The following is a 27,859-nucleotide window of genomic DNA, read 5'->3' as shown; positions in this document are numbered from 1 at the left end:
CACAGGCTATCCTAAAATATCTGCATGCTTGGGACTAATGTATGATAGTCCCATTAGTGCTAGGGGATGAGATCTGTGGGTAGGATATGGAAGATACCAACAATACTTCTTAACAGGGAAGAACAAAAGATGGAATGGACTGAGGAGAGAGAAAAAATGAAAACAAAACACAACTTAAAAAAAAAAAAGATTCATGTATATATAGAAAAAGTAATGAAACCAAAAGCTGGTTCTTTGCAAAGATCAACAAAATTGACAAAGCATTAGCTAGAGTGACTAAAAAAGAGAGAGAGAAGACTCAAATTACTAAAATGAGGAATGAAAGAGGAGACATTACTACTGAACTTAAAGAAATAAAAAGGATTGTAAGGGAATACTATAAACCACATTATGCCAGTAAATTAAATAACTTAGATGAAATAGACAAATTCTTATACAAACTACCAAAGCTGACTCAAGAAACATATTCTGAATAGACCTATAACAAGGATATCTTCACTAGTGAATTCTACCAAACATAAAGAAGAATCAATGCCAATTCTTCACAAAATAGAAAATGAGGAAACACTTCCCAACTTATTCTGTGAGGCCAATATTACCCTGATGCCAAAACTCAAAGTCATTACAGGAAAACTAAACCAGTCTCCTATGGATATAGACAACAAAAATCCTCCACAAAATACTAGCATGCAGAATCTAGCAACAAATAAAAGGGATTATATACCATGACCAAATGAGATATATCCCAGGAATGCAAAATTGGTTTAACATTTGAAAATGAATTAGTGTAATACACAGTATCATTAGAATAAGAAACAAAACTACATGGTCATCTTAGAAGATTAACAAAAGACATTTGACAAAATCAGACATCCTCTCATGATTAATAAAAACACAACCAGCTAGGAATAGAAAGAATTTTTAAGCCTGATAAAGGCCATCTATGAAAAACTTAATATCATACTAAATTGTTGAAGACAATTTTTTTTTTCTGTAAGATTAGGAACAACAATAATGTCCACTTTTCTTGTTTGTTTGCCCTGGAAATACTAGGGATTGAACCCAGGACTGCGTACATAGGAAGCACGCCCAACCACTGAGCCACATGTGTTCCCCAATGAAAGTTGGGGTTTTTTTGTTCTTTTGTTTGTTCATTTTTAGGAGGTACTGGGGGTCGAACCCAGGACCCCATATACGGGAAGCAGGTACTCAACGCTTTGAGCTACATCTGCTCCCCAGGATGACCACTTTTGCCACTTAAATTGAACATCATATTAGAGGTGTAGTCAGGGCAGGAATCAAAGGAAAGAAATCAAAGATTGGAAAAGACAAACTAAAATGATAATATCTCTATTTACAGATTACATGATCTTGTATAGAGATCCACCAAAAAAAACACGTAGAACTAATAAGTTATACAGTGTTGCAGGATACAAAGCTAACATAAAAAAGCCACAGCTCAGAGTTAACCTGTACAGAATTAGTTTTAAAAAGGTTGTTCATCTTTGGAATTGAGTAGAAAACACAACATAGTGCTTGTAACAAACAGTGCTATTATATGGGTATGACAGTGGTTGAAAGGGAATGTCTAAGGTCATGTGTATTACTAGAAGGAAAGCCCAAAAAAAGTAACATTGGGACTGTATAGCATAGTAAAACCTCATGTGAAATATGAATATGGGTAAAATTACATATGTAAGACTTTTCTTTGAAACTGAACAATTGTATCAATGTTACAAGATGTTAATATCAGGCAAAACACATTATGCTAAATGAAACAAATCAGACACAAAGTACTACATATTGTATGACTACATTATATAAAATGTAAATATAAATCAGTTGATAAAAATGGAATTAGATTAGTGGTTATATAGGGCTGGGGAAGAATAGTAGGATTGAGAGATAACTGCTAAGGTATGGAGTTTTTCTTTTTGGAGTAATGAAATTGTTCTAAAATGTTTTGTGGTGATGAATGCATGACATTGTGATTATATTAAAAACCATTGATTGTACACTTTGGATAGATAGTATGGTATGTGAATATACGCCAATAAAACTGCTTTTTTAAAAAGTTGTGTTTTTTATACACTTGGCAACAATCTGAAAATAAAATTAAGGAAGTAATTTCATTTTGATAGCATCAAAAAGAATAAAATGCTTAGTAAAATAAGTTAACAAAAGCAGGGCATACTCTGAAACTATGGAACATTTTGAAAGTAAAGTATAATTAATTGGAATACATTGCTGTTCATGGCTCAGAAGACTTGACATTGTTAAGATGATGATACTCCAAACTGATCATCAGATTTAATGCAACCCCTGTCAGAATCTCAGCTAATTTCTTTGTAGAAATGGACAAGCTGATTCCAGGATTAATGTGGAATTACATGGGACCCAGAACAACCAAAACAATCTTGAAAATGCCTGATTTTTGAAACTTACTACAAAGGAAGACCATATAGTACTGACTCATGATAGGCATATAGATCAATGGAATAGAATTGAGAGTCCAGAAATAAGCCCATGTATCTATGGTAAACTTATTTTCAGCAAGGGTACCAAGACCACACAATGGGGCAAGAATAGATCACACAAATGGTGCTGGGACTATTGGATAGCCACATGCAAAAGAAAAAAAAAAAAGAAATTGGACCCATACCTCACACCATTCAATATGTCCCAGAGGGGAAGTGGATGTGGCTCAAGTGGTTGAACTCCCACATGCCACATGAGAGATCCCAGGTTCAGTTCCCAGTGCCTCCTAATGAAGATGAGCAAGACAGTGAGCTGATGCAATGAGATGATTCAACAGAGACACAGAGGAAAACAATGAGAGACACAACAAGCAGGGAGCAGCGGTGGCTCAAATGATTAGGCATCTCCCTCCCACATGGGAGGTCCCTGGTTGGGTTCCTGGTGCCTCCTAAAAAGAAGATGGAGCACGCAATGAACAGACACAGCAAGCGCAAACAACGGGGGTGGGGGTGGGAGAATCATAAAAAAGAAAAATCTATCAGAGACCTAAATGTAAGACCTAAAGGAAACATAGGAGGTAAATCTTCATGTCCTTGTTTTGTGGCGATGAATGCACAACATTGTGATTATATTAAATTTGGCAAATAATTCTTAAGTATGTTGCCATCAGCACAAGCAGCAAGAAAAAAAGTAAATAAATTGAACTTCATCAAAGCTAAAAACTTTTGTGCTTCAGAGTGCACCATCAAGAGAGTGCAAAAGACAACCCCAGCATAAGAAAAATAGTTGGAAATCATATATCTGTGAAGGGACTTGTATCCAGAATTTATAAAGAATTCTTACTCTAATAAAAAGAAACGTAGCCCAATTTTAAAATGGGCAAAGGCTATAAATAGATATTTCTGTAAGGAAGATATATGTTTGATCAATACATACATGAAAAGATGTGCAACATCATTAGCCATCAGGGCAATACAAAACTAAAATAAGGTAATACTTGAAAATTAGTAGGATGGCTGTAACCAAAAGAAAATAATAAGGATGTAGAAAAATTGGAACCCTCTTTGTAAAAATGGTACGGCTACTTTGGAAAACAGTCTGGCAGTTCTTCAAAAAGGCAAACACAGAATTCTCTTAAGACCCAGCAATTACATGCCTAGCTATATACCCAAGAGAAATGAAAACATATCAGCACAATATTTTATGCACAAATGGTCATAATAGCATTATTCACGATAGCCAAAAGGTAGATACAGCCCAAATTTGTATCAACTGGTAAATGGGTAAATAAAATGTCATATCCATACAATGGAATATTAAGCAATAATAACAATAAAGTACTGATAACTTGCTACAACATGGATGGACCTTGAAAACATGTTAAGTAAAAAGTCCAGGAAAGACTACGTATTATATGATACTGATTTTGTAAGAGACAATGATTAGTGGGGGTGGGTAGGTGAGGGGTAATAGGGGCTGATTGTTAGAGGCTTCAGGTTTTTTTGTTTCAAAATTGGTTATGATAGTTGAACAACCGTGAATATACTAAAACCATTGAATTGCAAAGTTTATATGTATGGTATATGAATTAAATCTCAACAAAGCTGTCATAAAAAGAAAGGAAAAAAGTGCATTTTTTGTGTGTATATTTAGAAAAGAGCATATAATTTGAACAAGTTCAGTAAGTTTAGTGGGAGTATTGGTGTTGCTAGTGTTAGTGTAGCAGTATACATAAATTGTACTTAGTAAAATGTGTTTGTTTAATTAATTAATGAGCACTCAGGCCTGTTCATTTGACCTCCAGGTCCCTGAGCAGCAGCCCATTACTTTGTGTAGTGGGGTTGAAGATACAAAGCATTATGAGGAAGCCAAGAAATGTGTAGAAGAATTAGCATTGTACCTGAAACCACTCAGCAGTGCTAGAGGTAAATCTGATGCAATTATCCACGCTAGGCAAATGTCTATTTAAGATGCTTGTTTTACCATAAAAATCATGGGTTGTCAGTGAATGTTAATAAAATTTATTTATTTTAAACCAAACCCACTGCATAGTAAATAATATACAAACCACGTCTAATAAAGTAATGAATTCAGGCTTTATCTGTGAATAGAAACATTTGAATAACTTGCAGAAGTAAGTATAAATACACTAGTGATACAGAAGAGCTCTTCATTTGGCAGCACTCAGTTTTCTGCCTTCTTTCCAGTTTTAATTGTTAGCTATAGGAAATATAATAAAAATGGAAGTCACCATTATTTCCCTGGAGGTCTTGCTGTTTCCTTGAGATGGTAAGATGACCTTTAATGAAACACTGTGTCACAACTATTAGGCCTCAAGATTTGAATCTTAAACTAATTATTAATGTTGTCTGGACTTTTTCCTTTATTCCTTTATTCCTCCATGATTGAAATGAACAGTATTGTATTTAATGAGTGGTAAGTTTTCATGATGTAACAGCTTTTGTATACTTTTAAAAATGCTAAGGGGAGCAGGTGTAGCTCAGTAGTTTGAGCATCTGCTTCCCCTGTACCAGATCCAGGTTTAATCCCCAGTACCTAAAAATATGCTAATTAAACTTCACTATGTAGTTTCATTTGTTGTTAATTTTAAATATTCTAGTAGAACCTAGAACTATTTATATTCTCAGTCCACCAGAAAAAGTGCATTTTAAACCAGAAATAACTTTTTTACTTCCTTTTAAAGGAGTGGGTCTGAATAGCACTACTCAGAGTGTTCTGAGTCGTCCCATGCAGAGGAAGCTGGTGACTCTGGTGCACTGCCAACTGGTGGAAGAAGAAGGCAGGATTCGTGCCATGAGGGCAGCTCGATCATTAGGTGAACGAACAGTTACAGAGCTCATTCTCCAGCACCAGAATCCTCAGCAACTCTCTTCCAATCTTTGGGCAGCAGTCAGAGCTAGAGGCTGCCAATTCCTTGGACCAGGTATATTATCAAAGTTTAATATTTACTATAGTACTTACTTGGAAAAGTATGGGTAGAAACTATAAGTGATATATAAAGGCTGGTTCTTTGCAATATTCTGTTATCAAGTCGTATTCCATTTGACAATCTTGTCTTATAAAGTGGTTTTTCAGAGAGCTTAAAATTTTTCTTTTAATGCCAAGAGTTGATTATAGATTTTGATGGAATTTTTTCTAAAATGTATTAATCATTAAAATAAGCTTATTTTTTAAGCAAAATATATTGATTGTAATTTTTTAAATTACCAAGAAACAGTTTAAAGTTTTCATTGTATCTGTTATTGTCTTAGCCATTATTTTCATAATACCTGCAGAAAATATTGAATATTATTCTAATAAATAGATATATCATATCTCTGCACATGATAAGTTTTGGTTTTACCCAACTTTTCCTAGCAATGCAGGAGGAAGCCTTAAAGCTGGTTCTGCTGGCCTTAGAAGATGGTTCTGCTTTGTCAAGAAAAGTATTGGTTCTCTTTGTGGTACAAAGGTTGGAGCCACGGTTTCCTCAAGCCTCTAAAACTAGCATTGGGCATGTTGTCCAACTCCTTTATAGAGCCTCCTGCTTCAAGGTATAAAATATATTAAATATCAACTTGAAAGGAAACATTGCTCTTTCCCTAAACTTAAATAGTGAAACTTTGACTTTAATAAAATTGCCTGTATCTTTTCAGAATATTTAAGCTATTTTTCTTTTTTCTTTTTTGAAAGAATATAGATGGTGTCCTATTAAATCTTATTGTATTGAATTTTCTTTGTTGGGTACTGAATTATATATATCAACCAAAGGGGATTTTTGTTCAAAGAGACTGACAAGGTGCCTCAGTTTTAAACCAAGATTCTAAGTATAATTGGTCTAAAGAGATAGTCATTGAAAAATGAATAACTTTTATTTGACTGTTTGCTCTTGGTGTAATTCTTCCTATATAGTGTGAGTCCCATTTCAGTTTGCAGCATGTGTAGTAATGTGGGACATGGTCTTTTGTACCCCAAATTAAAACTGCATCTTTTCAAACATTGGCATCTACCTCTTACATTGCTCAGTCTATATTTGTGACCTCCTTTTTTTTTTCTTTTTCTTTTTTTCATTTAAAAAATTTCATCAAAGTTTTTTTTGGGGCAACGCCAAATACAAGGTGGTAAGGAGCTCTCTGTTCCTGACTTCTTAAAGTCAAGGCTTCTTGTTCTAACACAACCTGTAACTAGTGCTTTATGAACCAAGGAAACACGTCTTAAAAATTTAATTCACACCGTCTATAAGGAAACTCATTCCTGAGATTATAATATTCTCTCATCTGACACTCAAAAACTAAAAAAAACCTCACATTAGTGATCCTTTCATTCTTTGACAAAGTAGTTCACAAAATCAACAGAAGGAATACAGATTTAATTTAATTTCTTTAAAAATCTGTAGCTAAATTCTGACATTATTATTTTTCTTTCTAGAGTCATATGCTGATGTGGACTACAAGGCTATCAGCCCACCCCTCTCATTTTGCTTAGATGCTTTTGGAGCTGTCAGAACTTTTAGTCAAAATTACTCCAGTTAGCCCAGATTGCCCTAGAATTGCTCACGTATATCATAATGGTTGTAGTAACAAGATTGCACAATATAATCTGGAATATGCTTTAGAATGTCCACCTATAGTGTTACTTGGCCTAATAAGAGCACTAGATGGATATAATATAGGAAGCTAAAAAAGAGAGAAAGAAAGAAGAAAAAAGGAAATCTAGCCTCCCCTGTGACGAATAATAAGGGGCTCAAAACCCTAGAATACCCCCAAAATTTACCTTTTTCAATCCTAATTAATAGTAATAAGAAAGATTGGAAATTTGTAAAAACCAGTTCTGGCTTTTCATTTTCATATGGGTCATAATGTCCGTAATTTCTTGTCTCAGCCCCACTTTTTTCTCTTAATTTGTGTTTATTTTCCTTATTTTGATGCCCACCCACTTGATGGTGATACACTATGTACTATCAATCAGAAAAGAATATGTAAAAATTTATGGTATATGAATTAAATGTGTGTAAAATAATTATTTTTACACAATTAATTCACATACCATACATTTAAACTGTGCAATTCAATGGATTTTAGTGTATTTACTCTCAGTCAGGAAAAGATTGATGGCCACCCACTTGATAGGGGTAGTAATAGACTCTAAGTCAGGAAAAGATTTCTCTCATTCTACTAGGTCTATACCCTAAACTTTATTTTGTATGGCAGAATGTTCACCAAAATCATTTCATTTACATCATGGACACTCAGTCTAATTGCATTTTCTGTCCATCCTTCTATAAGTATATATGGCCCAATAACTGTGTTCTGGCTGTGTACTTTTGGCATATCCTATATTTCCATTTGAAAAGCCTGTCAAGTTGTAGGGTGGTTTTGGTCTTTCTATGGACTTACCTCCCAAAATTTATAAGACATTCTAGTAATAAGAATGGAACACATTTTTTAGTCTATTACCATTATGACCTATTAGTCCTGACTGCTTCTATAGTTTTTTTGGTGGATTAATAAATGGGATTTTTTTACTAGAGGAATTTGAGTCCTTATGGAAATAAAATGTTAACAAGCAAAATATGTTAGAATCTAGGTAATCCTAGCGTAGTTTTAGTTATTTTGCTTTGATTTGGTAAACCTTTGGCATAAATGCAGTTTGACTCAAAACGTGAAGTACTCTGGAGGTAGCCCATACCTTAACAAGTTGAGAGAATTTAATGACTTAATAAGTAACTTAACACAGTGACTGGCACATAGGAAGTATTTGGTAAGTGCTAGCTGTTTTTATTATAAGATAATATTATCATTCACATGATTATTCTAATCTAGCATCTAAGATTTCACACTTTTTAGTTGTGGAGTAACCCACAAAACTTCATGGAGAATTAGCGAAGTACAAATTAGTCATCTCTAGAATCACACCTTCAACTGTAGCTGTTGTAGTTATCAGTACCAGTTATCTCATTGCTAGACAAGCCCAAGAGTAATATCCACAGTAATTGTATGACTATTGTCTTTTTAAAAATGTATATACATGCATTTGTGTTAAGGTCTATTTAATCTTTGGGTTTCATTTTAACTTGTTACTCAATCATTCTTTCTTTCTGTAAAGTCAGTCCAAAAGATTTTGATACCTACAAAGGGTGAAATGTTTTGAAGGCAAAACTATGTGTTCCATTTTAATTTTCTATGGTTGTAAAATATTTTTGTTACATAAAAGTTTTTCTGTTATCTATATGTGTACATATAAAGTATAAACTCACTTTGGTTTTCTGACTCATTTTGACATTATGTTTGTCTTACTAGGTCACCAAACGTGATGAAGACTCCTCTTTAATGCAACTGAAAGAAGAATTTAGAACCTATGAAGCTCTGAGGCGAGAACATGACTCCCAGATAGTGCAGATTGCTATGGAGGCAGGCTTACGAATTGCACCGGACCAATGGTCCTCTTTGCTTTATGGAGACCAGTCTCACAAATCTCATATGCAGTCCATTATTGACAAGGTAGAGACTTTTTTGTTCCTTGCTTGTTGGACTAATCTTGTAGTCTTGGTCCTTCATGATTTGGCAGTTCACTTACCAAATATTTATCCAGAGACCTCCAATATTTCCTTGAGAGTCTTCTCTTTTCTTATTGTTTGAGTTCTTTTTAGAAAAGTGTGGGTTTACAGAAAATCATGTATAAAATACAGAACTCGTATATACTCCCCTTTTATTAACACCTTTTATTGGTGTGATACATTTGTTACAATTGATAAAAGTATGTTTATAATTGTGCTATTAACTATAGTCCATAGTTTAATTTAGGGTTCACTGTATTGTGTAATTCCATGGATTTTTAAAAATTTTTATCCTAGTAACTTATATACAACCTAAAATTTCCCCTTTTAACCACATTCAGATATATATTTCAGTATTGTTAATTACATTCACAGTATTGTGCTATTATCACCACATCCATTACACAAACTTTTCCATTGTCCCAGATAGAAACTCTGTACAGTTTAAGCCTTAACTCTATATTCCTTACCTCCACCCCATCTCCTCGTACCCTGTATTCTAGATTCTGACTGTGAGTGCTTATTCTGATTATTTCATACCAGTGAGCTCATACAGTATTTGTCCTTTAGTGTGTGGCTTATTTCATGCAACATGATGTCTTCAAGGTTCATCCATGTTGTCAAATATATCAGAACCTCATTCCTTTTTATGGCTGAATAGTATTCCATTGTATGTATATGCCACATTTTGCTTCTCCACTTACTGGTTGATGAACACTTGGGTTGCTTCCATCTTTTGGGAATTGTGAATAGTGCCACCATGAAGATTGATGTGCCATTGTCTGTTAAAATCCTTGCTTTCATTCTTTTGGGTAAATTGGCAGGTCATATGGTAATTCTGTACTTAACTTTCTGAGGAACTGCCAAACTGTTTTCCATATCAACTGTACCATTTTACATTCCCATCAGTAATGAATGAGTGTTCCTATTTCTTCATATACTTTCCAACAGCTGTGAAATGATATCTCATTGTGGTTTTCATGTGCATTTCCCTAAGGACTAATGATGAGCATTATTTCATGTGTTTTATGGTCATTTATATATCTTCTTTGGAAAAATGAGTGTTCTGTTGCCAGGTTTTTAATTGGACTATTGGTCATTTTGTTATTGAGTTGAAAATTTTCTTTATATATTCTAGATATTAAACTCTTATCAGATACATTGTTTCTAAATATTTTCTTCCATCGTGTAGCTTGACATTTTGTTTTCTTGATAAAGTGCTATAATGCAGAAAATTTTCTTGGAAGAGAAATTGTAGGTTTACAGAAAAACCATGCAGAAAATGGAGTTCGCACAAAATTTTTAATTTTGATGAGGTCCCATTTATCTTTTTTCTTTGTTGCTTGTGCTTTGGGTATAAAGTCTAGAAACCATTGCCTAGCCCATGGTCCTGAAGAGGCTTCCCTATATTTTTTTTCTGGTTTTCTAGTTTTGGTTCTTGTATTTAGGTCTTAGATCCATTTTGAGCTGATTTTTATGTATGGTGTCAGGTAGGGTTCTACCCTCATTCTTTCACATAATAGACATCCAGTTTTCCCAGCACCATTTGTTGAAGAGGCTCTTCTTTCTCCATTGAGTGGATGTGATACCTTGTCAAAAATCGGCTGGTCAGGGAGTGGGTATAGCTCAATGGTTTGAGTGCCAACTTCCCACGTACGAGGTCCTAGGTTCAATCCCCAGTACCTCCCTAAAAAAAAGTTGGTCATAGTTGTGAGAGTTGATTTTTTTTTTTTAAAGATTTATTTATTTACTTATTTCTCTCCCCCCACCCAGTTGTGTGCTCTCTGTGTCCATTCGCTGTGTTCTCCCCTGTGACCTCTTCTATCCCTATTGGGGGCAATGGGAATCTGTGTCTCCCCCTCCTGCGTTAGCTCCTCGTGCGTGTGGTGCCACTCCTGGGCATGCTGCACTTTCTTTTGCACTGGGCAGCTCTCCCTATGCCGTGCACTCCCTGCGCATGGGACTTCTCTATGCGGGAGACACCACTGCATGGCATGGCACTCCCTGTGCGCATTAGCACCGCGTGTGGGCCAGCTCCACACAGGTCAAGGAGGCCCGGGGTTTGAACCACGGACCTCCCATGTGGTAGGTGAACGCCCCATTGACTGGGCCAAGTCCGCTTCCCGAGAGTTGATTTTTGAATTCTCAGTTTGCTTCCATTGGTCTATATGTCTGTCACTGTGTTAGTACCATGCTGGTTTGGTTACTGTGGCTTCATAGTAAGCTTTTTTAAAAAATAATTTTATTGACATATAATTCACAAACCTTATAAATCACACATTGTTTAAGCATACAATTCAGTGGGGGTTTTTTTAGTATTTTTTGCTTGTTGTCTGCTTGTTTTTTTTTCTTTAGGAGACATAAGGAACCAAACCCAGGACCTCCCACAGGCACTCAACTACTTGAGCCACATCACTCGCCTGTAATAACCATTTTTTTTCCCTTAAGATTTATTTTTTATTAATTTCTCTCCCTTTCCTGCCCTCCGCCCCTTTTTGTCTGCTCTCTCTGTCCATTTGCTGTGTGTTCTTTGCTGTCTGCTTGTTTTCTTGTCAATGGCACTGGGAATCTGTGTCTCTTTTTGTTGTGTCATCATATTGCATCGGCTCTCTGTGTGTGCAGCGCCATTCCTGGGCAGGCTGCACTTTTTTCATGTGGGGCGTCTCTCCTTACGTGGCGCACTCTGTGTGTGGGGCTCCCCTGCGCCAGGGGATACCCCTGTGTGGCACAGCATTCCTTGTGTGCATCAGCTCTGCGCGTGGGCCAGCGCCCTGGATTTGAACCTTGGACCTCCCATGTGGTAGGCGGATGCTCTATCAGTTGAGCCAGATCCACTTCTCATAATAACCTTTAAACCTGGGGAGTTTTAATCATGTGTTAGTTAAACCCATTTTCTGAATGCCTTTATTGTCTCCCTGTAGTAGCCATTTAATGGTCTGGAAGTTTTATACACTGAGGTTTTTTTTGATTCTCAGCTAGAATGATCTCACATAATAAGGTTATTACCATTCTAAGTTTAAGAAAATTTTCAATATACTTATTTCCATTTCTTCTGTTGTCTGTTATGATAAACCATTAGAGTTAGGTCAGACTCCATTATTTACTTATAACTCTAAGAATTGTATTTAATTTTCTTAAAACTGGAATAATACTGTAACTATTTTTTTCTTCATTTTTCTTTTATAACTGTTTTTGTTGTAATTGAACATGAAGTGTATGACAGTACTGTGAGAATCTTAAAGCACTATTGAATATATAATATGCTCAAAAATGGTATTAATTTTTACTGTCTTGTCTTAAATAGTTAAAATCACAAAAATAATTACCAGCTCTGAGGAAATTATGCTGTATTTAATTTAAGGACCTAAGGTCAAGATATTAGAGAGTATGGGAAATGGATGTGGGTCAACCAATTGGGATCCTGTCTACCACATAGGAGGTCCAGGGTTAGATGCCCAGGGCCTCCTGGTGAAAGCAAGCTGGCCCACGCAGAGTGCTGGCCCGTGCGGGAATGCGGCCCCATGCAGGAGAGCTGCCTTGCATGGGAATGCCACCTCATGTGGAAAAAGCTGGCCCACGCAGGAGTGCTGGCCAACTCGGAGGGCTGGTCCAGCAAGATGACGCAACAAGAGACACAGAAGAGAGAAAATAAGAAGACGTAGCAGAACAGGGGAGCTGAGGTGGCACAAGAAAGTAATCACCTCTCTCCCGCTCCGGAAGGTCCCAGGATTGGTTCCCAGAGCAGCCTAATGAGAATACAAGCAGACATAGAAGAACACACAGCAAAGGGACACAGAAAGCGGACAACTGGGGGAAGGTGGGGGGTGGGGAGAGATAAATAAAAATAAATCTTAAAAAAAAAAAAGATATTAGAGAGTAGCCTAAATAGTAGTTCTAAAAGTTTAGAATGTACCTGGTGTTTTATTATGTTTATTATGTACCTGGTGTTTTTAAATAATTCATTTAATCTTCTCAACAACCCAATATTATCATTTGTGTTACAGAGGCGTGGGGAGGATAAGTATATTTTCCAGGGTCACATAGCTAATTAGTGACAGAACCTGGATTTGAACTTAGGCATTCTAGCTCTAGAATCCATGTTCTTAATCACTAATGCTCTTACCAGACTATTCTTTATGTATTTGTGTGTGTGTGTGTGTATTGCTGTTCCCAAAGATACAGTCCTTTGAGGGAGCAGATGTGGCTCCAAACCATTGAGTTCCAGGTTTGTTCCCTGGTCTCTCCTACAAACAAACAGAAAAAATAAGCAACAAGCAAACAAACAAAAAAACCAACTCAGGAGAGCCATGAGGCTCAGTGGATGAGCTCTGGCTTCCCACATACGAGGTCCCAGGACCCAGGTTCAGTCCCCAGCCCTGGTACCTCAAAAACGAAAAAAGAATCCTGTGAAGAAGTATAGTATATTGGTGTCAAAAGAGAATTGGAAAAGGTACTTTGTAAACAGTGCTTGGTAGATAATATTCAGTAAAATGTACGTTTGCTGTATCCTGTAAGTCTTCCCTTGATATGTTTAACCAAACTTTACCTAAAACTCCTAGCTTTGGATAGGTGCTTTTTTCTGAAGTTTATGTAACTGACTGATCATAACTCACAGAAAGCTTAGTACTGAGAACTTAAATGTGTAGTTTTCTACCTTTGAAGAGAAACTTATCTTGTTTTTATAAAAGATTATGAAAAGGAGGTTGACCTTCTTATCTGAACTGTATTATGTAACTAAGTATATATCCTGTAATAATTTTCTCATATCATGAGCAAATGCTTTGAATTTTATATCAGGAGACCTTCCATACAACAAACTGGTAAACTTATAGGTGATGTTCCATATGTTACAGTTTCTGTGACATTTCTTTATTATATAGAGTGACAGTACATTTTGTGGTGAGGGAAATGTTTTATATATGCACTGTCCAATATGGTGAGCTCTGGCTATACTTGGCTGTTAAGACCTGAAATGTGGCTACATAACTGATGAACTGAAATTTTTATTTTATTTTAATTAATTTAAATTAAATTAGCTATATGTGCTTTTAGACATTGGACACTGCAAATAGATAATTTATTAAAAGGGATAAGAAAAAAACACTAATCCTAGTAAATTAAAAAAACAAATTATCAAAGAAATGTGAATTAACAGTTTACAAAGAGGAAGTATATTAACTTACGGGATAGAATTTAGTCCCAGTAGTAAAGACAAAAACGTAAAATAATAACATACCAAACCCTGCCTGTTCTATTAGTAAAAGAAACATACTCTCACAAACATTGTTGATGGTTTGTAAAGTGCGTTAAAAATCTTTGCGGGGAAGCCGGATAGGGCTCGACCAGTTGGGCACCCTCCTACCAGAAGGGCCATCCCAGATTCTTTCCTGGTGCCTCCACAAAGATGAGCTGATGCTGCCCCCGATGCAACAAGGAGATGCCACAAGCCAGCATATGCTGCAGGCTGCAGGGAGTGGATGTGGCTCAGGTCTTTGGGCATTTGCCTCTCATGTGGGAGGTCCCAGGTTCGGTTCCTGGTGCCTCATAGAGAAGGTGAGCAAATAATGAGCAGACAGATGAGAGAACCAGCTGGGGAAGGGGGAAATAAAGAAAGAAAAATGAATAAATAAAGATTTTTTTAAAAAGTCTTTGGGGAAGCAATTTTGTCAGTAAATAAAATCCCATAAAATATTCATATCCTTTGACTAAATTTACTATTTCGAGGAATCTGTCTTAAGGAAATAAACCAAACTTTCAGGTAGGTTATCAGTGTTAATTGGAAAATTATTTATAAAGAAGAAAATAGATGATTAAAGAAGTTTTGATTTATCAGCTCAGAATACTGTTATGTAGCCATTAAAATTACAGTTAGGTCAGGAGAGGTACCTTCTTCAGCTGATACAGATTTTTTTTTTTTAAGATTTAGTTATTTCTCCCCCCATCCCTCCTCCCCCGCCCCAGTTGTCTATTCTGTGTCCATTTGCTGCGTGTTCCTCTTTTTGTCCGCTTCTGTTGTTGTCAGCGGCACAGGAATCTGTGTTTCTTTTGTTGTTGTTGCGTCATCTTGCTGCATCAGCTCTCCACTTGTGCAGCGACACTCTTGGGCAGACTGCACTTTCTTTCGCATCGGGTGGCTCTCCTTACGGGGCGCACTCCCTGCACGTGGGGCTTCCCTACACGGGGGGGTGGTTTGGCACCCCTGCGTGGCACGGCACTCCTTGCGTCCATCAGCACTGCACGTGGACCAGCTCCACACAGGTCAAGGAGGCCTGGGGTCTGAACCGCAGACCTCCCATGTGGTAGACAGAAGCCCCATCCACTGGGCCAAGTCCGCTTCCCTGATAAAGATTTAATGATGGTGAAATATTTATTAATTCTTGCTGGTGGATACATGGGTATTTTCATTATATTAGAAAGATTTTCTTTGAAAAATAATAAAAATGTGGTTACCCTGTGTAGCAGTGCTCCAAAATGTTTTCATCGAATACAATGAATGTACCACACTAATGAAAGAAGTTGATGTGGGGGGGTATGGAGAGTGGGGTATATGGGAATCTTTTATAGTTTTTAGTGTAATATTTTGTGTGATTTATATATTTTTTTTTGAAAAAAAGAATATAAAAAAAGTAATGAAGTAGAAAAAAATGGTTAGCAAAATAAAAATGCTTTTGTTAAAATATTAAGGGATGACAACACTACAAAGTATATAAATGAAGGTACGTCAGCATTCTAATGGTAATGGTAACTTTTATTTTTTTTATTTCCCATGTTTTTAAAAATGTGATTGATTTATTTTTTTTTAATTTAAATTAGCTGGGTTTTTTTGAGGTTCCAGGGCTGGGAATTGAACCTGGGACATCATAAGTGGGAAGCCGGCACTCAGCCACCAAGCCACATCAGCTCCCCTGAGTTGGTTTTTTCATTTGCTTGTTGTTTGTCTTTTTTGTTATTAGGAGGCACTGGGAACCAAACCTGGAACCTCCCATGTGGGAAGCAGGCACTTAGCGACTTGAGTCACTACTGCCTCCCTGCCCCCCATTAGCTTTTTATAAAATGACCATTTGGGGGTGTGGGGGTGGGCATTCTCATCTATATTAATGAATTGCATAAACAGCTAAATGTTTCCAAGTAAGAACCTTAGTTACTATCATGTAATCAATTTGTTCTTCTATTAAATATTGTATTATGACCATCTTAGAGAAGTTAATGCCAGGGTATGTGTCATTGAGCCTTGGGGAAATATATAACCTCATAGTTTCCAAGAATCCCAAGCTAATATTAGGATCTTTTGAGCTACAGTGTACTTTTTTTAAGGTTTTTATTTATTTATTCCCCACCTCATTTGTACTCACTGTCTGCTCTCTCTGTCCATTCGCTGAGTGCTCTTGTCTTCTCTTTAGGAGGTAGGTACTGGGAACCAAACCTGGGACCTCCCATGTCAGAGAGAGGCTCTCAATCACTTGTGCCACCTCCACTCCCTGCTTTGTTGTGTCTCTCATTGTGTTTTCCTCTTTATCTCCTGGTTGTATCATCTTATTGCGTCAGCCCACTGAGCCAGCCTGTTGCACTGGCTCACTGTCTTGCTCGTTTTCTCCAGGAGGCACTGGGAACCAAACCTGGGAGCTACCATGAGCTCAATTGTTTGAGCCACATCCCCTTCCCTGTAGTGTACTTTTGAAAGTATTTAGTCCATTTAACAGATAGACTTCAGGTTGAGGCTATAATAGTGAGACTTCAGGTTGAGGCTATAATAGTGATACAGTATCATGATCTTTGATCTGTATCAGAACTTAAACTCAAACCCAGTTTAACTGACTTAAGTTTCATTGTTCTTGCTGTTGTATAGCATTATCTCTAGACTCTCTTTTCAAATTTCAATTATTTAGAAGAACTGCACGAATCAGACTAACATAGTCTTGTAAGAACATAGGGTGGAAAGAATGCTTCCAAGTTGAGGAATTGAGAAAGGTGTCACGTTTGAGGAATGACTAGTTCAGCTCGTAGATAAATGTGTAGGACAGACAGCAGGGAGAAGATGGTATATACAAAGTGCTAAGCTGTGGATACAGTGAAGTGCAGGGTTTGTTCACATTGGTGATAATCCAGTCTGGCCAAAGCATAGGGTGCATAGGATAATAAAAATTGAATTTAATAAATTGTAGAAATTATCATGATATTGTAAATATTACTTATTTCAAAATATTTATCTGGCCTTTTTGAAAGTTATCTTTTTTTTCTTTTTAAGTTGCAGACCCCAGCCTCTTTTGCACAAAGTGTTCAGGAACTAACAATTGCCCTCCAGAGGACTGGAGACCCAGCAAACTTGAACCGACTGAGGCCCCATTTGGAACTGTTGGCAAACATTGACCCTAGTCCAGGTAAGCCTCCAAAAACGTAATGGGTCATCTTACATGGGCTCTTAATTGTGTTCAGTGATTCTTTTATGTTTCGTTATCGTCCTCTAAAATTTCCCATAATAATTATTCCAGCTCTTTTTTACAGGGTATAAGTCTCTGGCCCCAGCTTTGCCTCATGTTACCTTAGGTTACTTCATTTCAACTAATATTAAGCACTTACTTTGTACTGTCCTGCTCACTTGACCTGGAAGATAGGTTCTTTTTAGGCTCCTTTATGGTTTCCTCTTTCTCCCATCACAAAATTGTACTGTTATTTTATCATTCTTGCCTTTTTATTAAAGCTCAGAATTTTCCTCATTTATTTCTACCTCATATATCTTTGCTTTCCTTGATTCCATTTTTCCCTTTTCCACAGTATCTTGTTCCATCAAGTATCCTCTCTTGTGTATCTTTACTTTATAAATCCTTTCATGCTCCTTTCCCTTAACCTGAAAGTCTACCCAATCTTCATTTTCCACCTCTCCAGTATTTTTTAGCTTTTGTCCTATTACTCTTGCTGCTTTTATTTCTGTTGCTGAATCAAAACTGTTAATATTCACTAATAATTTACCTTTACCAGTCTCTTATTTGAAAGACTTCTTCTCATTCCTTAAATTACTTGAATTGTCTTCAGCATTTGATAATGTTGTTGACCGCTGCCTTGATATAGAAACTCTCCTAACACCTTATCTTTCTCTAGCCTTGTGGTTTTCTACTGACCTCTCTGAGTGCTCTTTCTGTCTCATTTTGAACACTTTTTCCTTTTGTTCACTAAAGAATAGGTAGGTTGTGCTCTTGGGACTTTATTTTGTCTTCATTCTTTGTTAATGATAGTTATTCATTCTCAGGATCGGGTATTGTCTCTGTATAGATAATAAGCTTCCAAATATCTCTAACACTATTATCTGTTCATTACTCCAGACCCATCTCCCCAGATGCTTGGCTGAGATTTTTGTCATTTCCTGTGTGTTTTATAGTTATCTTCATTTGATACCTGTTCTTCCTGTCTTCCCTTTCTGTGTTAATGATCTCATTCTCTAAGGTATGTAAGCTTAAAACCTGAGTCTTTGTTTTGCCTCATATCTTTTCTCTTCATTTGCTGTACATACCACGTAACACAACAAGATGTCTTTTGTTTGACAGTGTCCTATTCCATGCCTGTAATTACTCCATTATTGAGAGACTAAAAACACCTTCCAACTTCCTCCCTCTTTAAATTCTTCCAATCCAGTCTACTTATTGCTGCATAATAAAAGACATCTCTGATCTTATTTCCACACTCAAACTTTTCCATAGTATCCCATTATTCCAGAATTCTTAACTACAGCACCCTCTCTTTTATCAGGATCTGTTTTGAGAATACAGAGTGATTTTTTTTTCACTTTTGTGCCCTGATGATTCTGAGCAATCAGAAGAGAATTTCTATAAGTTCTACCACATCAACCTATCCACTTGAATCTGTCTCAAAATATTCTGCTCCCCTCTTGTAACAGGGAATAAGCTATTCCTAAGGTCTCCCTCTCTCCTCAAGAACTAGTTGTCATCTTGCCAAATATACAACTCCAGCATCATCAATTTTCCCACATATACCTATCAGCAAACATGCTGTTTCTTTCTCTCACCTTAACCCATTTTTAACCCAATTTCCCATCTAACTACCATTCCATTTCTCTTCTGAACCCCCTCTAATCTAACATTTATCTCCATCTCTATAAATCTGCTTTTGTTAAGGTCACAAGTGATTTCCATGTTACTAATTCCAGAGATCAGTTCTTGGTTCTTATTGTATTTGACTTGTCATCAGCGTTTAACATTATTTATTCTCTCCTCCTTAAAACACAATCTTTAAATTTATTTCTCTTCCCTTACCCCCACCCCCGTTGTCTGCTCTCTGTGTCCACTTGCATTCCTGTCAGCGGTACCAGGAACCTGTGTCTCTTTTTGTTGCATTATCTTGCTGCGTCAGCTCTTCATGTATGTGGTGCAATTCCTGGACAGGCAGCGCTTTTTTCGCACAGGGCGGCTCTCCTTGCAGGGTGCACTCGTTGCACGTGGGGCTCCCCTACACAGGGGACACCCCTGCATGGCACACCCCTGTGTGGCACGGCACTCCTTGCATGCATCAGCCTTGTGCATGGGCCAGCTCATCACATGAGTCAGGAGGCCCCGGGTTTGAACCCTGGGCCTCCCATATGATAGGTGGGTGCTCTATCAGTTGAGCCAAATCTGCTTCCCATAGTCTCATGGCTTTAAATATCACCTGTACAGCACACAAATTAACTATTTTTCATCAGTTCTGAGGTCTGTATCTTTTTTTCAGATTTTAGTATTTCTGATACTTGGGTACATTTGTACAATTGTAACATAATTTAATTAGCCATCTTTTTTCTCTTTCAGTGGCATATAAAATAATGGTGTTACAGTTGATGAAGCTTTCAAGTCTGTGAAACGTAGTATATCTCCAGCCCAGATCTTTTTCCTGAACTCTAATTTTGTATATCTGACTGCTTGCACAACATCCATCTGTTCTTCTTGGATATATAATAAGCATTTTCAAACTTATCCTGTCCAGAAATGATCTCCAATCCCCAAATTTGTTAGTGGCAACTCTGTCCTTCCATTTACTCAGTCCAAATACCTTTTTTATCTTTATTTCCTCTTTCTCTCATAATGTACATCTGTTCCATCAGCAAATCCTATAGACCTAATTTAAGATCCATCCAAAATCTTTTTTCCTTTCATAATCAAGATTTTATTGGTTGTTTTGAAGACCTGCGCATGATTTATGAATAATTTGTACACAATTCTTAATGTACATACCAAAAACCTGAAGAGCCAGGTAGTTGTTATTATTCCGGTGACTTTCCAGCTTAAGATTTTCAGGGCAGTTTTTCTTTGTTTTGTTTTGTTTTTTAAAATTTTATTCATTTTGTAAAAATATTACATTCAAAAAATATGATGAGATCCCATTCAACCCCACCACCCCCACCCCACCACTCCCCCCCCAGCAACACTCACTCCCATCATCATGACACATCCATTGCATTTGGTAAGTACATCTCTGGGCATCGCTGCACCCCATGGTCAATGGTCCACATCATAGCCCATACTCTCCCACGTTCCATCCAGTGGGCCCTGGGAGGATTTACAATGTCCGGTAATTGTCCCAGAAGCACCACCCAGGACAACTCCAAGTCCCGAAAACGCCTCCACATCTCATCTCTTTCTCCCATTCCCCATACCCATCAGCCACCATGGCCACTTTTCCCACACCAATGCCACCTTTTCTCTGTGGACCTTGGATTGGTTGTGTCCATTGCACCTCTATGTCAAGAGGAGGCTCAGATTCCACATGGATACTGGATGCAATCCTCCTGCTTTCAGTTGTAGGCACTCTAGGCTCCATGGTGTGGTAGTTGACATTCTTCAACTCCATGTTAGCTGAGTGGGGTAAGTCCAATAAATCAGAGTGTAGGAGTTGAAGTCTGTTGAGGCTCAGGGCCTGGCTATCATATTGTCAGTCCAGAGATTCAAATCCCCTAGATATATCTTAAACCCCAGCACCAATTACAATTCGAGTAAAGTAGCGTGAAAGCCTTGTGAAAAGAGATCCCATCTGTGTCCAGCTCCATCACGCAGAAACACAGCTCCAAAGAAGGGCCAACTGACATGGCAGTGAACCCCATCTGCCATGACCCTAGAACCTGTGGGTCTTTTTAGCACTCAAAAGAACCAATACCTGGGGTTGTATCTACTTTATCTGTCTCTGAGACTCAGGGCAGTTTTTCTTAAGAGGAGGATATCAAGTACCAGTATCTTCAAATGTTGATAAGCTTTTACATCGATAAATCCCACTAATTCACATTTTAATGTCATACACAAATATTTCCAATCTTTCACAGCACAAACAAAGTTATTAGAAAAACAGGATGACCAGAACCAAGGATGTTAAGAGAACACACAGGGAAGTGGATTTGGCTCAATGGATAAAGCGTCCGCCTACCACTTGGGAGGTCCAGTGTTCAAACCCAGGGTCTCCTGACCTGTGTGATGAGCTGGCCCATGCACAGTGCTAATGCATGCAAGGAGTGCCATGCCACGCAGGGGTGTCCACCATGTAGGGGAGCTCCATGCTCAAGGAGTGCACCCTGTAAGGAGAGCCACCTAGCGTGAAAAAGTGCAGCCTGCCCAGGAATGGCACCGCTCATATGGAGAGCTGACACAGCAAGATGATGCAACAAAAAGAGACACAGATTCCCGGTGCTGCTGACAAGAATATAAGCAGACACAGAAGAACACACAGCAAATGGACACAAAGCAGACAACTAGGGTGGGGGAGGGCAGGGAAGGGGAGAGAAATAAAAAATAAAATCTTTAAAAAAAAAAAAAAAGTACAGTTCTGACCAGGAGAACCAAGATCAGGGGATGGTTTTAAGAAATAATTCTACTAAAAAACATGGTAATAGAAGTAATTTAAAACATTCATATTAATGCATGACTCTGACTCCAAATCGCCACTTAGTTTGCCTTGTATCATAGGGTATAAATACTGCCACCCCCCATGGAATGTTAAGTTGACATCCAAGACAGTTAAAGCCTCCCATAATTCAACATCCCACTATTTTCTGTTTGTGATAAGGTGAGATGGAATTCCAATCTCCTTAAAAAATTTTTTTCTTAGAACTGCTGAAAGACTTGCATTTGAAAAATAGCTGATAAAAATATTCCCTTGGATTGTGCAAGAAGGGAGAAACAAGGATGACTGATTAGACATGGTGTACGATATTGATCAGACTTGGCTTCTTTCTCCCCTGCTTCATCATATGCTAGACTCTCCTCATTTTTAGTTTCTCCATTTTCTGTAGGTTAATCTTTAGTTTCTTGGTTAGCCAGTTAAGCTTGTTTTCACTTTTCTGCCTGTGTTTTCCTTTTGGTTGTAATTTTTTGTCTAGAAGTTTATCATTTCCTTCTGCCTAAGGGCTTTGTTTCTACTTTTGCAGGAGCAGGTTTAGTGAACAGCCTTGTTTACCTCCTCTTGAGCTTCACCTTCCCTGCCGCTTTGGCCAAACTGACCTTCCTCTTAGGCATCTTGATGGTACTGTGGGTCGCAGTGTGCTGAGAGCCTTCACAAAGCCTGGCTGCTGGCTGCTACTGCTCCTACCCCATCCAAAACCTTTTTCTACTTCTCATCACCTTCACTGCTACCACCCTCCTCTAATTCACTATTATCTCTCTCCATGGATTATGGAATAGTCTTCTATTTTCTGTCTTGTTTTAACAGGAGCCAGAGTGATCCTTTCACCTTTGTCATCAAAAATTCTCCAGTGGCTTTCCATTACTTGGAGTAACAATCAGAATCCTTTCCATGACCTATAAGACCTCCCAGACTAGAGTAGAAGGTCTTGTCTTCTGTTATCTCTCTCTGACATGGTCTCCTACTTTTTTCTACTTAATTTATTCCTTTCCAGTTCTACCTCCATGGAACATGGAAGATATACTCTTGCATCAGACCTTTCACTTATTTTGCCTTCTGTCTAGAATGTTTTTCTTCCAAAATATTCTCAAGACACATTCCAATACTTCCTTGAGGTCTTTTTTTTTTGAGGTACCCAGACCAGGAATTGAACCCGGGACCTCATATGTGTGAAACCAATGCTTAGCCATTAAGCCGCATCAGCTTCCCTCTAACCATGAGGTCTTAAATGTAACCTTGTTAAGAAGGCCTTCTCTGGCCTCCCTGTCTAACACTTTATGCATACATGCCCCACTCCTGTTTCTTACTCTTAGTTTTTTCAACTCTCTGTTGTCTGAGTACTCTATATTTTGATTATCTTGTTTATTGTCTGGCTCCTCTCCTAGAATATAACAGGAATTTTTGTTTAATTTGCTACTGCATCCCCAGCAATTGGAACAATACCTGGGACTTAGCAAGTTTTTTTTTTTTAATGCATTTTTAACGAATTTTCTCTCCCCTTTCTCCCTATCTTCACTTTCTTTTCTTGTTGACTTATGTGTATCCTTCAAAGCCCAGTTCATATTCCATTACTTAGAAGTCTTTCAGAGTGTTTCCAGCAGGAATTCACCTCTACTTCTGTGTTCTTAGAGAGCATTTTATATCTCGCTTATGGTTAATTTTCCTTCCTAAAACCACAATGCTGCGAAGCGGACTTGGCCCAATGGATAGGGCGTCCGCCTACCACATGGGAGTTCTGCGGTTCAAACCCTAGGCCTCCTTGACCCTTGTGGAGCTGGCCCATGCGCATTGCTGATATGCGCAAGGAGTGCCCTGCCACGCAGGGGTGTCCCCGCATAGGGGAGCCCCATGCGCGAAGAGTGTGCCCCGTAAGGAAAGCCACCCAGCACGAAAGAAAGTGCAGCCTGCCCAAGAATGGCGCCGCACACACCGAGAGCTGACACAACAAGGTGATGCAACAAAAAGAAACACAGATTTCCGGTGCTGCTGATAAGGATAAAAGTGGTCACAGAAGAACACACAGTGAATGGACACAGAGAGCAGACAACTTTGTGGGGGGGCAGGGAAGGGGAGAGAAATTTTTAAAAAACCCAAAAAACCACAATGCTGGCAGTGGGCAAATACTTATTGAATGAAGAGGATGTGTAGCAGTAGCAGTTGCTTGATATAATAACTATTATATTTTTCAAACATTCTGTTAACAATACATCATGTACAGAAAACTTCAACATAGGCATTGCAGATTGACATTCCAGTTAAGTTCTTTGGTCCTCACAGTGTTGATCTGTACAATGCTCTGAATTCAAAATTTGTTAAGTGCCAACACTTAAAACAGAGATATTATATAATCTTGAATTTTAGCTCCTATAACAGTCAGATAAAGCTGAGTAGTAACTGTAAGAGAGAGAGACATTTAAGTACAGTCCCTGTCACTCTCCATTATCTTCTCAACACTAAGGGCCTAATAACAGTCATCATTTATTGCCTGGCCTTCTTAATTCATTTATATCACCTTCTCTTTACCTGTTGTTATTTTAGTTGGCAACTCCAGCTTAAAATAATATATCCATTCCTTTAATGTTTAGATGAACAAGCTATTTGGAAAGCTTTATGAAGCTTAAGTCAATTTCATTGAAGTACTTAAACTGCTCCGTATTCCTTTATTAATTTAATATTGGGGAAAATGTTGAATAACAGTTTTCAAATTTTATTTTCTTATGTGCTGTGTAGATGCTCCTCCTCCTACTTGGGAACAGCTAGAAAATGGGCTTGTGGCTGTGCGTACAGTGGTACATGGGCTGGTTGATTATATACAGAACCATAGTAAAAAAGGAGCTGATCAACAGCAGGTAAGGCAGAAGTTTGAAACTTAGAGGCAAGCCATTCTGAATATACCTACAGATACAAATAAAGCCAAAAAGATGACATCAACATTTTGAGACTCTTGACTATAGAAACCATGTTAGTTCACTGTAGTCAGCAACCAGTTAATTGGATTAATCTAGTGATTTTTATCAACATTGAAATTCAGTGATTTTATTAATCTCAAGACTGTGTTATGATCACTGTTCGTGGATATGGCAGCATTGGATGAATCTATGACAAGTATCTATGTTAAATTCATTAGATCATTTATTTTGCAGTAATATGTTGTGTACTTAAAACTATGGTATCAGTTTAGCTGGCTCACATATTCCTTTTATCCTTGAGAGGCAAGAAATTTAAAATGTCTGCCAAGAAGAAGAATCTGGATGTGATTTTCCTAATCAATCGAAACACAAGTGAGCTTTATTTTATGAGTAAGAAATAGAAGAAAGTAAAAACCTACTATTTTTAGCTCCATGTTCCATTAGACATCATGAAGACCATAAAAATAATGAGAGTAATCTTTAAAGTCTGGTAGTAAGTGATAAAATACATTAAATTTTGTTCAGCCTAATACTATATTTGGTATCTCATTAATTCCCAAACCCATCTTCCTGCCTTACCCCTGAGTTGTGATAATAGGTTTCATTTGTACTTTGAGAGATATTTTAAGTCCTTTGTACATTCTTCTCCATGTCAATTTTTTACAGAGTATTCTTAAATTATAGGGCCTATTGTAGATTTTGTGGTATCTTTTTTTACTTTTAAGAGTCTAATATTTGGGGTTTTTTTCCTTAGCCTCCACAGCATAGCAAATATAAAACATACATGTGTCGAGATATGAAGCAAAGAGGAGGATGCCCTCGTGGGGCCAGCTGTACATTTGCACACTCACAAGAGGAACTGGAAAAGTAAGTCTCCCTCTTATAAAAATGATTGAACTCATTCTAATAACTCGGTATAGAATGAGGTAGAACTATTATGTAGAATAATTTGCTGAGATTGAAAAATACAAAGAGACAGTTGCATCTTTTCAAAAATAAGAAATTTTTAGAATGTAATGCATAATTTTAAAATAAGAAATCTAGCTTTTATGACATCATGCATACAAGAAATTATTTTATGCTTAATTAAAACTAAAAGTGAATCTTTATCACCACACAAAACAGATTAAAATTCTAACAATTTTCATCATTTTCAACTGATTGACTAATTATATAATGCATTTCCATTGGACAAAATTCCTCCTTTTCAAGATAATACTTTATTGCTTGACTTGGTTTCTCGGGTTCTTTCAAAAATTCAAGGACCAGGTAATTCCAGTGATGTTTTATTTTCCAGCACATAAAAGAAAGGAAGGGAATCTCTTAACTCTTTTTTATAATACCAGTATAACACCAAATTTGACATAGTATAGGTCATGAAAACTAAAACTCAAATCAATTTTTTTTATAGGTCTTTTATTTTATTAGACACTGCCTATGTTCTTGAATCGAGAACATAGCAGAACTCCACAGGGTGGGAGTTTAATATTTTCTTGTTTATTGTGTGGGTCTCCACCCACTGGAGATAACACTATGACAAGATGGAACACTTTCGTATTCCACAGAAGCATGGACCAGGTGTGCTCCATCCCCAACGCCCTGCACCAGTAACCCTCCCCTGCCATATTTGCTAAAAGAACATTCTCACCATTGTAGTTTTAACCACAGACCTATAAATCCCCAGAGTTCACCTGTTCCTACCTTCAGCCATCCTCCCCAGTTCCATGGATAGTCCAACCCAGCCATCCCACCCTACTCACCCTGACATTCAGGCACTGACCCCCACCCTCTGCAGTGTCACTCAGGACAATTCTAAGCATTGTCTTTATAGCAGTAAATAAGGAACAGCCTAAAATGAACTGGCATAGAGGAATATCCTAGATTATTAAAAATGGAGAAAAACATTACCAAGTAGCTATATATGGCCATATTTCTGCAATTATGTTATATTCTTATGAAATAATTATTTTTAAAGGAAAAAGTCTGTATGATTATATGCCAAACTAACAGTGGTTATCTTTGAAGAGTACTGTGTTGTGTGTGTCCTTCCCCTACCATCCCCCCAGAAATTTGTCAGATATGGAAACCATTGAAAAAAGAATAGCTTTATTCTTAATGGGAGTTTATCTTTGAAATTAAGTGTTTTTTAAAATACACCAACATTTGTAAATAGACTTGGATTTATTGTTGAGGGATATCAGTTTCTATTTAAATTTAGGGTATTATGCTATCTTTGTTCCAATAAGCTACTTTTAAAACAATTTCAGTCTTGTTTAGGCACACATAATATCAGCATCTTTGAATTAGTTCTGATTAAAGGGTGTTTTTTTTTGTTGTTTGTTTGTTTGTTTGTTTGAGGTACCAGGGGTCAGGAATTAAATCTGGAACTTCGTATGTGGGGAGCCGGTGCTCAGCCACTGAACCATGTTGGCTTCCCTGAGTTGTTGTTGTTGTTGTTGTTGTTGTTGTTTTAAAGATTTTTTTTTCTCTCCCTCCCCCCTCCCCCCAGTTGTCTGCTCTCTGTGTCCATTCGCTGTGTGTTCTTCTGTGACCACTTCTATCCTTATTGGTGGCACCAGGAATCTGTGTTTCTTTTTGTTGTGTCATCTTGTTGTGTCAGCTCTCCGTGTGTGCGGCACCATTGTTGGGCAGGCTACACTTTCTTTCGTGCTGGGCTCTTGGGCAGTTCTCCTTAGTTGGCACACTTCTTGCGCTTGGGGCTCCCTTTCGCAAGGGACACCCCTGTGTGGCATGGTACTCCTTGCGCACATCAGCACTGCGCATGGGCCAGGTCCACATGGGTCAGGGAGGCCCCGGGTTTGAACCGTACACCTTCCATGTGGTAGGCGTCGGACGCCCTATACATTGGGCCATGTCCTCTTCCCTTTTTCATTTGTTTTGCTTGTTGTTTGTTTCTGTTTTATCAGGAGGCACTGGGAACTGAATCGGGGACCTCCCATGTGGGAAGCAGGCATTCAACTGCTTGAGAGCCACATCTGCTCCCTGTTTTTCTTGATTGTTTAAATTTTTTCATGGAGTAAATGAT

General features: G+C 37.7%; 1 protein-coding gene across 3 annotated transcripts in view; it reads left to right on the top strand.

The window, feature by feature from the left end:
* The window catches only part of RC3H1 (ring finger and CCCH-type domains 1), an 88,082-nt gene that overhangs the window by 40,558 nt on the left and 19,665 nt on the right, over positions 1-27,859 (top strand). For all 3 annotated transcript variants that reach the window (XM_058310152.2, XM_004484763.4, XM_004484762.4), the window contains exons 3-9: positions 4,283-4,403; positions 5,183-5,422; positions 5,857-6,032; positions 8,778-8,978; positions 17,280-17,412; positions 24,635-24,753; positions 25,568-25,680. In XM_058310152.2, the coding sequence (XP_058166135.1) occupies positions 4,283-4,403; positions 5,183-5,422; positions 5,857-6,032; positions 8,778-8,978; positions 17,280-17,412; positions 24,635-24,753; positions 25,568-25,680 (1,103 nt within the window). The remainder of the gene's footprint in view (positions 1-4,282; positions 4,404-5,182; positions 5,423-5,856; positions 6,033-8,777; positions 8,979-17,279; positions 17,413-24,634; positions 24,754-25,567; positions 25,681-27,859) is intronic.

This window comes from Dasypus novemcinctus, chromosome 13 (genome assembly GCF_030445035.2).
Source record: "Dasypus novemcinctus isolate mDasNov1 chromosome 13, mDasNov1.1.hap2, whole genome shotgun sequence".
NCBI classification, from domain to species: domain Eukaryota; kingdom Metazoa; phylum Chordata; class Mammalia; order Cingulata; family Dasypodidae; genus Dasypus; species Dasypus novemcinctus.
Note: the sequence above shows the minus strand (reverse complement) of the source record. Positions and strands in the feature narration are given on the sequence as shown.